This window comes from Aphis gossypii, chromosome 1, assembly GCF_020184175.1.
Source record: "Aphis gossypii isolate Hap1 chromosome 1, ASM2018417v2, whole genome shotgun sequence".
Lineage (NCBI taxonomy): Eukaryota > Metazoa > Arthropoda > Insecta > Hemiptera > Aphididae > Aphis > Aphis gossypii.
In genome coordinates this window covers 56,192,532-56,205,388 of record NC_065530.1, presented here as the reverse complement: position 1 = coordinate 56,205,388, position 12,857 = coordinate 56,192,532, and the positions used below count along the sequence as shown (strand labels likewise).

Here is a 12,857-nt window from a genome sequence, read left to right as displayed (position 1 = left end):
TAGTAAACAAGTACCTATACATGAAATTGCGACGAACATTTTTTTTAAAAAAACTGTTATTTCGAAGGGGCATCGATATAATTGAACGTCGATGAATACATATGTGACACAACTTCGACCGCACATAGAGACCTGAAGAAACATACACAAAAATAAAAATCACACACAAATACATACTCATATAGTGTGTAAAACCTATGGAAAAAAACGGTCCTCGGGACGTCTGACGAGTAGGACCCATTGTCTAATGACAACGAAAATAGAGATCTGGTGCGATCTACTATGATATCATAAATGATAAATATATATATAATAGCCATGTTAATAATATGTGTGCCCACCCGTCCGGATAACATCTGTCTCCCATCGGAGACACTGTGTTCAATGCGGCGCTCACAACACGTATTTTAAAAGCCTAAACCAACCCCTGCACCCCGCGACACGACTTTTTCATTACTGGTATGACTATCATATATTATATACATAATATATTGTATTAGTTTCGGATTGACAGCGGTTTTTTCTTACAAAGTACCGTTTCTCGGTAGGTAGGTATATTATATCATATGTATACAATATAAGATATGTATTATTATGTTACAGTGAGGAGTAAACGTGAAACGTTTTTTTTTTTATGATTACTATTTCGTTGAGCAAACAAGACTAATGACGGCTGCGATAGGGACAAATGTAATAATTATTAATGTACAATAGTAATTGCGCGACGAGACACCTGCGCGTAAAGGGAAGTATTATAGACTATAGACAAAATGTAGGCTAATAACATTATCTATGATCCGTGAGTATAATGTGCATAAATGTACAATAGTAAAACCAATATCAATAATAATAACTTAGACAATTTAACAATAAATTGTTTTTCGATTAGCTAACTACCAATGACGATGATAATGAATACTCTGAAAGTTTTCAGAATAATGGATTAAAGAATTGTAAAAAATCTCAGCTTTTTTATCGTGTGTCTGAAACTCAATTAAAACGTTTGCCCACTGGTCATTAAGTTACGGTATTGAACTTATATGTTGCTTGTGAATTGTGATAATACTACTAACAATAATATTAATACGAAACGAAAAGAGAAAACTAGTTTCTCTAATTAATTCAATCGACTGTTAATTTGAACGGATTATTTACATTTACTACGACAACTGACCCTCTCCCCACACACGCAGCAACACCACTAACAGATAGGAACCGTGGCCACCAGTACACCAGTACACGCGTATATTATAATATATATTATATCTATATAAATATCTATGTACAAGTAGCATGTGTGTATACATTATAATATTATACGACGGTAGTCAATACAAATTTATACATATCAACTACTTATACTTCATATACTTATGAACAAAAATAGTCCTTCAAAAACGATACCTAGGTAGGTATAGCGACGTTATTAGGTAGGTACCAAAATAATTGTTATAGGTTATAATATTAATCGTTTACGAGTGATTATTTCGGGTGCGTAAAAAACGACGATGACACTATGCGCTACCTATCAACAAACTATAGTCAGTTTGACTATACATGGTGGGTGGCGAAGAGGGGACAGCGTGCACGCACGTTCAGCTGAAAAAATAACTGTCGTGCGTGAGTGCGGCGCGCGTGACATTGTACACCTAAGTTATATATTATTTCCTTTTTCTTCCCATTCTACTTCTTATTTTGACACCTGTATAAATGATGGAGGTCGGAGAGACGTACGGAGGACGTATTCGCAATATTTGTGTTGATGATAAAATAAACAAAGCGACGGCTGCGATGTGGGCGCGCGGTGCAGGAAGAACAGGCGAAAAAAACGCACCGCGAAAGGCCCATATTTTTTGTCGTCCTTTACAGCGACGCGTGAGTCTCTTTTTATGTGTGCAACGAATGATTTATAGAAGTCGCCCGAGAATTGATGCGAGCAAACACTAGGAGGAGGCGACGACGAAATGAAGAAAAGAAAAAAAAGTACTCCCGAACGGTTTCCGAAAGCCAGTGATAATAGTTTCCATTCAGTCGACTGTATATAGGTATACGCGTACCATAATAATAATAAATAATATTACATACAAGTAAAGATATGTAACAAATCGGCTCACTGAAATAACATATATATATATATTCGGTGTATTAAAAAATGTATAATACATAAAAACTTGAATCTCGGGACTGTTATTTAATTTTTAAGAAACTAAATAACAAACAAAGAGAAAACGTGATTGACTCGAAGTGACTGCAGTGCGGCCACCCAAAAATTCGTAAAAAAAAAAAAGTACATAATCGATAAAACGTACGCGTACCTATATGATATTATAAGCGCGTCTTCCTGTACCGATACTTTTATATTTGTGTATTTCTCCCGTCGTAGCGATGTTATGAGTTAATTATTATTTTTTTTTCTTTCAAAACCGGTCTCCGAGAAATTAGGCCAACGGTTATGCATATATTATATTATGACTATGATATCGTTTTTACGTTTACGAAAAGTTATCCATATAAATGCGTTAATAAGTAGGAAATATGATTTTATATTACTATATCACACTATGTTAATGACTAATAAGTATACGTGAATTAAACGGAGGGACCAAACAGAGAACGTTAAAAAAAAACACGGTAATAATCATAACAAAATTCTATCTTCGGGATGATGTTAGGTATCTATAAATATGCTTATTTATTATTGTTTGTTTTCATACCACTAGAGTAATATGATTATCAATATTATAATAACATTGTTGTTAATATATTTTTATCCAAACATCTCTTGGCCGAATTTTGCGCGCTTGTTGCACGACCGCAGGGAGCAGAAAATTTTGAATGGAACACACGGTCACGTGAATATAAATGCGCCACCGCGTGTAGGGTGGTTGTGATACCGTTGGAGGATTGTGTTACGCAAACCGGTGTGTGTGTGTGTGTGTAAAATACGTACGCTGTGTATATTATACAGTATAGAATATAGGTGTACGCAGTCCGTAATTGTGTGAAGAGAACGCTGACGGAGAGCCGGAGGAGACCTACCAAAAATCCCAAAGGAATCTACCGCACCATCCCCTATAACATACCATCCTCACCGTTAAAATTAAATACACCATCTTAAGTATACTGTCATCGTACTATGTATAGATATAATAATATTACATCAGAATTAGATCGTAAGCACTTGTCAGACACGAAACGGAACAATTTTCGCGCACCTACGTTGTAATTATTATAAATGTTATTGTAATTAATTAACGTTACGATTTTCGATTACGTGACAAAAAAATATGTGTGTCAAAAGAGTAAATATTCAACAGATGTAGTCATAATATGTAGCCACGGCGGCATTGCAATAATAATATATTGCGTTATTTAGTTAACGCGCACATATACGTTTTACTACTGCAAGCGCGCGCCGGATACTCAAGTCCGAAATGATTGATGTGTAAAATGCGAAAAGATATGATTACAATAATGTAGCATTAAATGTCTACATTAACTAACTGACGCGCGACGACCCGTGTGTCGCTTCACGATTTGTGTCCGGCACAATAATATTATACTATATAGTTCATGACGTCGTCTGTCCTGAGACATATATAACCACCTACATTATACTTATAATATACAAAACACATAATATTGTTGTATCATAATATAATTATTATAACAAAGTTCAATATTCCTTTTACGTGATGTATATTTATCGTTATCGCATGACTATTGTATGGAAGTTGAGATCTATTTCCCTTCCGTTTTCACAATAGTGTAGCAATAAATATGTATAGTTCATACACGCTTCGCCCGGTATATGATACACCTCATCAGACACCGTTTCGTGCGGGAAAAGGAAGGTCAGGGCAAAAAACTCGTGTGGATCGTCGTAAAAAAAGAACCCAACTTCGCTTACACGGGTAATTAGTTTGTAATCATTTGCATCGAGTGTAACAAAAAATAAAACAATTTTAATTAACATCATAATCCCTCAATTTTCAATAAACAACATTTTTTTTTATTTCATAAAAATTATTGTTGTAGTGATGGCGCAAAACTAATAAGCATGTGCGTGAGGTGCAACCTATGAATGGCACATGATATAATACTATAGTAATTTATAATAATATATTACATAAACAAACTGACAACGGCAGTATAGTGCACGTCTATTGCGCACGCCTGACGACGGTAAACTTATATATTATTTTCTAATACTTTTTCTGATCATTGCTGCCCGATGTGAAATGGAATTCTAGTGCAAAAGCAATTTCTTCGAAAAACAAAAAACAAACCGTACTGGAAGAATAAAAACGAAAAAATAAAACGGTTTAATTCCCAGTTCTCCCCGTGCAATGTATACATATATATATAGGTACACTAGTATTTAAGTTATACGCGCTGTCGCGAGTGTAATCGAGTTTTGATCGACCGCCTGCCCGTACAATATGAAGTGCAGTAGATATAGGTAGGCTGGCATAACATTATGCGTGTGTGTGCAGTAAACGTGTCCCCTCAGTCGTCGGTAGACATGTCAAAATCATTACGTCTAAAAGAGACGTCTGTGTGACACACACAATAATAATAATATAATAATAATAATGCTCGGCGGCGGTCTCTCCTATCTAATCTGTGTGCGTGTGTATATATATGTATGCGTACAATGTAAGGTAACGCATCAATCAAACGCAGTGAGACCAGCGCACGCGCACTCGCACGCACAATATAGGTGAGAGACGAAACGATACCGCGGGTTAGGACGTGTATTTGAGAGAGACAAACATGAAGGTATGAGTGTGTGTCTCTGACGGCGCTTTCGTATTATATATAAATCGCTGTCAATCAACGTCGCGTTCCTTTTTTGTCTAAACTGTCGTACGGGAAAACATCGTCTCCAGGCATGACATACGTATTACACACACACACACATATATCTATATATTATACACACTAGCGCAGTTACAACCCTTGGCCGCGACAGCAGCGAGCATTACACAGACGACAAACAATATAATACACAGTATAAACGTATGTCCTTATCACCGAGTCCCCGTTATAAATATCTACAACGCCGCGGTCTATTATTTTATTATAACGTTTAATCCATATACCCATTATATTATTATGTACAATAATACTATAATAATACGCAGGTAAGTGCATTTACTCTCCCCGTCACTACGCCATCTCATAATAATATAGTCGTTAAAAATATATGATATTATACACTATATTAATATATATATATACATGAATGTGCCAAAGCGTTCGTTAATTTACACTACCGTTTTATTATATAGGCATCTATAAATTATACAATACCATTTTTAATAAATAAAATGATACGATGATAATAGGTGCTTATTACTTAATATTCGTGTTTTTCAATAATGTTTTATGTTTTTGATACACTTCGACGAACATAACCATAAAATATCGCCGTGACTACTAGTCGGTAATCAATTATCAAAAAGTCGTCTGCAGACGGAAAAAAACGAATTCAAACACTGATTTTTGTACTGAATATAGGTATTTACACTATTTATATTCATCGGCGATTTCACATACGTTTCAGTCGGCCCTGTATTATGTGTGTAATAATATTGTTATTTATTACGACGTACATCCACTGTTATTAAAATGTACACGCTCTATATATATATATAAATGACGTGATTAATAAATAAATCACATTTTATTACGAGTTATTATTATTCACATACATATATCTACAGTAACGTCTTTTAAACATATTTAACCGACGTCCGAAAATGTCGTGCAATGATAACGCTTTTAGCGAATGTCGTATTCTATATTCACCTTGTCACACACAAACATGATTTTTTTATCAGTTAAATTTAATTTTTGAAAAATACATTTTTTTTAAATATTAATATAATTTATTATAAAAAATATAAACTACTTAGGTATGAATAGAGAAAGAACAAATTCAACTATATAATAATTAATTTAATTATCATATTTGAGTATGTATTTGAAATTGAACTGCAAAAATATTATAATTAGATGTAAGTACCTACTACAGTGATTGAGAGAATTGAAATAGAATATAAGAGTGTGTGTGTGTGTGTGTGTATGTGAAGTTTGCTTTATCATGATATTTCATATTATGAACGGTAACTAATAATTATTAATATAATATGTTTATATAAAATATTTTCAGTTTATGAAGGCTCAATTAAATAATTTATAATGATTATTAATCGTGGATATAATAATGAAACCAAATTAAATTTCCAATTTAACACAATATATATATATATGTTAATATAATATAATATGTACTATAAGTGTATAATTACAGCCCCGACAATGTAAACTGTTAACATAGAATTGATAATAAGCGACAGACAGGTGCAGCAAACCATTCCAAGGGTGGGCAGGTAATAATAAAAGAGAAATTGTAGGCCATAAACAATTTGAATACAGAAACGCGCCATCTACATTAAGTCAATCTATACAGGCACAATTGCGTTCAAACCACGATTGTTTACGTTTATTTACGGATTTTACTTATTTACGACTAATACTTGTACATTGAAACGTACCAACTAACATAAATTAAAAATTGAATACTAATCAAATAACTTCTACGTTGAAAGATATTCACCATTTATATAGTTGTATAGCTACACTATTAACTATATTATTGCTATTTTATTATTTTAATATTACCTATATAACGACATTTTAAAACTACGCATAATATATTATGGTTGAAAGGAAATATTCACGATTTACGAAACGATTTCTGAGCCCATATCATGCACTAACCAACTAACCTATAAATTGTTCTATTAGAGTAACTACAATTTTGGTCTATGCGCAGACCATATATTTTTATGCATTTCTGTATGTAACGTTTTCTTTATTTCGAACGATTAAAACAATTTTGGGATACGTCCAATAACCTATCTACACGCTCGAGATTAAATATAAATGTAACGTGAAATGATGTAATTTCCGTGGCAAGTCGTCACAACGACGGACACTAATATTTTATTGGGATGTATAATAGAACAAAAAAAAAAAAAATCGCACTCGAAACGACGAAAAATTAAAAATGACCAGATTATAACACACACGGACCGCCGACATCGGACTGTGACATTTCATAACAGATTTTCTAATTTTATACGCACTAACGATTAATTATATTATTTCAAAAACCAATAATTTCCGGAAAAACATCCACGAGGTGACCTACATCATTTATATATACAAGCATACTCAATATCATATTATGTACTTAAAATTTCATAAAATAGATTAATAGATAGGAAAAACCACATGCAGGGTGTGCTTTAGTAATGTTTACGAATTGTATACACGCGAAGATCGCGTCATGCGTGAACGTGAGCGCGACAACATTCAAATAAACTTTCATGGTTTCGAACATATTCGCAGAGCCAATGTTTGATGCTCAGTTTTTTGGCATACAATATTACACCTATTGTATAGCCACATACGTATGCTCAGATATAGCTAAGAGAAGTGTGACATCGAGGATGACAATAACGTCAAATGACTGATAAATGGTACACGTGTTTCATGTCCACTTCTCCGCCTAACACTGTACACACCCACACACAAACTTTTTTCGAGTACATTTTTTTGAACGTGCTATTACCTACTTACTCTTCTATTTCCCTTTTCGACTTTGGCCTTCAGCAAAATTTCGTGTTACATTCTCGCCGCACCCGATCTTATTCTCCAGCGTCAAAAAGTGTAAAAAAAAAAACCCTCTTTCCCGCGTACACGTATGTAAATATGAATCGAACCAAAAAATAAGCGAAACATCTATATATATTATATATACAAGTTACACGCGCACTTGTTGATTTAGGCACCCGGAAAGGAGCAATAATCAAGCTTCATCGTGTTTATATACGTGCATTATATATATAATATATATATACATGTACGAGAGTGTTGTATACGTATTCTGTATATATATATATGTACGGTGGCGTGCCCGTTTCATTTATCAGTGACAAGGAGAGAGATGCGCTTTACCCCCGGCTAGCCGCACACGCAGCGTCGAAAGCGGCAGCGGTGGCGGCGTTTCGCCCCTCGCGCGCCCCCTGCTCTATCCGCGACGCCGCTCTGTTGCTGCCGCCTGCACGGCAGTCTTCCCCCGCGGTATAGCTGACGGCCGACCCGCCGAAACACGCTGCCGGCTGCAAAACACCGGCTCACCCATCAACAGGTCCCACAACGAAATCGCATACATGAAAATATATAATACATACACCATAATATACTACCCGTATTATACGTACGAACACTGAAATATATATATGTAATAAAATATGGATATATCGGCAAATGTGTGTTGTTGTATAACGATTATTGTACGGTTGAAGTCACGAAGAAGAACGCATTTTATATTTGTCACCCTGGGGAGGGGACAAAAATAAGAGATCAAAAGAAGGCGCCGAAAAACGTGCGTGTTTACGGGGAAAAAGTGTTAAACGTGGTCGCGGTCATCATTAATAACATGACGATGCCGCCGCCGCCACGATCCCTGCAAGTCATTGCGTGTATCTATACCTATATTAATATGTACAATATTTATTTGTATGAGTGTGTGTACAGCAACCTGTGCCCGAAATTTACGATGCCTTTTTATACTATTATATAGTTTTCCTGTAATATATATTACACTATACATCATATAGTATCACCCTTAAAACCCCAACGAAGCCGCGAGAATATCTATATAAATAGTGCACCGGGTGGTATGGTATTGGAATAAGAACCGATTCGCGTTATCGTCCGAAAAATAAAGCGCCTAGATGTTTTAGCGTCCAGAGATCATAAACAACGAGAAACAGCTACATAACATTATTCAAATACTACGGATCACACGAAAAAAAAATCGCGGCTTTATCTAAATACACCTACATTTAGACAAACAGTGGGTGTCCTTATATTGTAGCGGAGCGGCGGCCTTTGACGAATAATCCCCTATCTCGTAATCATAAATTATGTGCGGGTATAATAAACGAACAATATTGCGAACAATGGCTGCAAGGATCTTACCTATATATACATTTTACGATCACACACGTGATATGAAAGACTTAAGTTTTTTCTGAGAAGGACGTTACAAAAATTGTGATTTTATAACAAAAATCATATGCACCCTATCGTAAATTGATTATTTATTTCAATACAAAAGTTATATTTTATACTCCCTACGAAGGTAAGTTCTTTGCTATTTTTTACATAGGGCATTTTTTTTAATATTTAAACAATAACTTTAAAATAATATACTCAATTACGTGACATACTATTTAAGCTGTTTTTGGCTCAGGTTTAACTACCTATACTACCTATATAATTTACGAGCTTTTGCATAAAATCACGAGGAGACAACGACAACTTTAATATAAAAATAAATCACCCACGTAAAAAATAATAATTATGAAAGTACTCACATTTCATTCTTTTGGGGCAGTGTTGCTTCCTTCTGGTCATGATCTTGATGGTGCGGTTACTCTGGAGCGTTGGCTTCTGCAACGTGCGAGGTACTTCCTCCTGACAAGACACGATGGAACGTGGAGTACGCGTGGACGACGGAAATTCGCGTGTAATAATTACGAACAGCACTGATCGTCGTCAGACATGACTCGTTTCGCGAAAAACTTACAAAATATAATTAATTCGTGACGACGTACCGGTAACAATATTATAACATAGACAGACGCGTTAACAGTCTCGAAAAATAAACACTTTAATAATATTATGATATTATATACGAAACGATACGAATAATGATAAACAATAAATTACAACAAAAAACAGTAATAGCTGCGGGTACGTTATTATAAAAATTGCGATCGCGTTCGCGAAACGTGTATAATATATTACACAGACGAGTAGACTGACAAAACAATAAAAATCGTCAACCGACAACAACAGCGACGCAGTGTGTATCGGAGGCGGCGTCGGCGGCGGCGGCGGCGTTAGTGGCGACGGAACCCTTGAAAAGCACAAAGACCACGGACGCGGACACGGCCATCACTGACTGACGGGTGTCAACAACGCGGACCGACGACGACGGCGGTAACGCCGGTCGGCGCGCGCGGCCCCGATAGTTGCCGATCAGACCCGACGGTGACGTCACGGGCGGCTCGGGCGTGGTCTGGGCGGCATTCGGTGACGCCTACTCCGGGGTACGGGCACATAACTCATCCCCGCCCGCCACCGACCGGAGCCAGTACCGCTCCGGATCACTTTTTCGGACGGCAGCCGCCGGTTTTCCTCCGCGTCAGCGTCAAACGACGCTGCTGTACCGCGCGGAAATCTTTCGTACGCGCGTCGTTGCTGCTGCACGCTGCTCGAGACATGCCAATAAATTATACGATAAAAATATAGTTAAAATTGTTAATATTCGATTTATACGATTTTTAATTTTTAGCGGTTTCGACCACGATGTCTATAACCGTTATGATCGCGGCACCCCTTTGGTCGCGAATAAGACTGCAGCAGTTTGATATTAATGTCCTAATGTTATTATTTAGGCTTTTGAATTTTTGTAATTCAGCGCGGAAAAACAGTGTTTTCTCGAGTTATCTATGGGCCGTCTATACGTACGAGACGTTCACAAACGTAAACACGCCGACGGGTTCGAACACTGCCTATGAGCTGCAGCAGAAGCGGCAGTATATATCAATCCGTTTTCTTTATATATATATGTATTATATACACACAGAAATGCGCCAAAACGATTTATAGCTCGCGCCGTGCGGCATGTGTGTGAGTGTGTGTGTGAATTAAAGGGCTTCGAGAAAACTCAAACTCGTAAATTTTGTCCAGTTCTCTGTCTCTCTCACGAGCGCGCGCGCGCGCGCTTCCGACGGCGGCAATAAATAGAATAACGCGCGCGCGGACTGTTAGCTGCTGCAGCAGTGTATATAATGCGTATACGGTTTATATATATCTATATATATTATAATAAACGCGTGTGCGTGCGTGCGTATAAACGCGCGGACGACATTGTTTGGGGGCCAATTGAAATATATACATTGCAAACGTTGACAAAACAACTGCGAAAATGTGTGTCGATAAAAAAAAATCTGTTTTTAAATCGATTGTAATCGCAAATATTCTCGTCGCACACGAGATATACGCCAGAGATATTATTTTTATGTGACTAGTCTTGCAGGGCGTGTAATTTTATTTTTAAAATGGTCTTTTTTTTATATGTACACGAAAATGTAAAGGTCATCATATCATAGTATTCTACAAATAGTTTATTGCGAATCGTTAAATCTTACCAAACTTCTTATAAAATATTTTATTAAAAAACTATTATAAAACTGTACCTATATACCTATATAGTATAGGTATCTTTCACAATAACAATATTAAACGCCTTCCTAAAAAAATATTTACAACTGTTTACATAAACAATAATATATAATAATAATTTTATATAAGATTTTATATAGATATATTATATATACTAAAAAGATTATATATAGTACATAAATATAAATAAAACTCTAAAAAAAATGTCCTTATAAATATACTAAGCATGTACCTAGTTACTATAATATAATATATATATATTATATGTCCATTAATATATTATAATATTAGAAACAATGCGTAAAAAATACATATTTATTTATAAAAATGTAGATACGAACTTATTTAATATACATAGGTATTACATCATATGCTTAATTTTATAGACCAATTTTTCGAGGTTAAATTTTTAATATATATATATAGGTATAATGCAGTTTACTTGAATAATGTTTAAAAGCTGTATAATCCAATGATAACAATAATTGTGAAAGATTAAACGAATTAATTATTATGACTACAATTTATTAATTTCATATCATCATTATACGTATTAAGATTTATATATACATAAATTAATCTAATATAAATCAGTAATCACTATACTATAGTGTTATAGGTAGGTAGGTCGTAGATATATACAATAATAAATATAGAACGTATAGGTTATGTATATTAACCTAACTTTATGTATATTAAAAGATTTATTTTTAAATATTTTTGAGCATTTTAATAATTTTAAGCACAATATTATACACTATAGTACTATACAGACATTAAAAATACAATTTTTATAATGTTTTTATTGAAACTATATTATAATTATCCCAAAAACGTTGTATTATATCACATTATAAATAATGAAAACCAAAAGATATATTTTGAATTGATAATAAATGACATAATAATATGATTATAATTTATAATATTTAATTAGTACCTATCTATTTATATAGCAGTCAAAGTGGCTTTAAAAATTTTCAATATTTACATGCATGTAAATCTATGTTATATTATCTACTTGATGTACAGGTAATATCACTGTATAATATAATGTCTGCTTATAAAATGTCTATAAAGTTTGTTTAAAACTTCAATTAGCTAAGCTGCTCATTTAGCTCATAATATTTTTCTTTAAGTCAGAATAAGGTGACTATGGGATATGTGGATGACGAAGAATACGCATGTGTAAAATAAGACAATTATTAATAGTTCTGATTTACGTAACACTTATGAAAGTTTATTCATAATTAATTGTTTAATTAAACAAAAACGGTTCGGCCCATTTCGGTCCGACGTCCAAACAACATTCTGGCACACAGTCATTGACTGACAATACAAAATAAGATTAAAGTATAAAATACTTAGAGTTAAATTTGAAGAAATGTGACATTTATATTATTTACTGTTATAATAGATCATTATAATATATATATATACATAGGTAAATTTTCAGTTAGAAATTATTGAAGTTATTTTACTGTTAGGTTCAACACCCAGACATAATACATTAGTAATAAAAT

At 34.4% G+C, this 12,857-nt stretch overlaps 1 protein-coding gene across 2 annotated transcripts in view; it reads right to left on the bottom strand.

Annotated features, from left to right (window-relative positions):
• The window catches only part of LOC114127073 (protein tiptop-like), a 61,944-nt gene extending 51,880 nt beyond the window's left edge, over positions 1-10,064 (bottom strand). For both annotated transcript variants that reach the window (XM_050198608.1, XM_027991193.2), the window contains exon 1: positions 9,459-10,064. Coding sequence is in view for 1 of the 2 variants with exons in the window: in XM_027991193.2 (XP_027846994.2) it covers positions 9,459-9,498 (40 nt within the window). In the remaining variant the exon portion in view is untranslated. The remainder of the gene's footprint in view (positions 1-9,458) is intronic.
• Between the last annotated feature and the right edge of the window lie 2,793 nt (positions 10,065-12,857).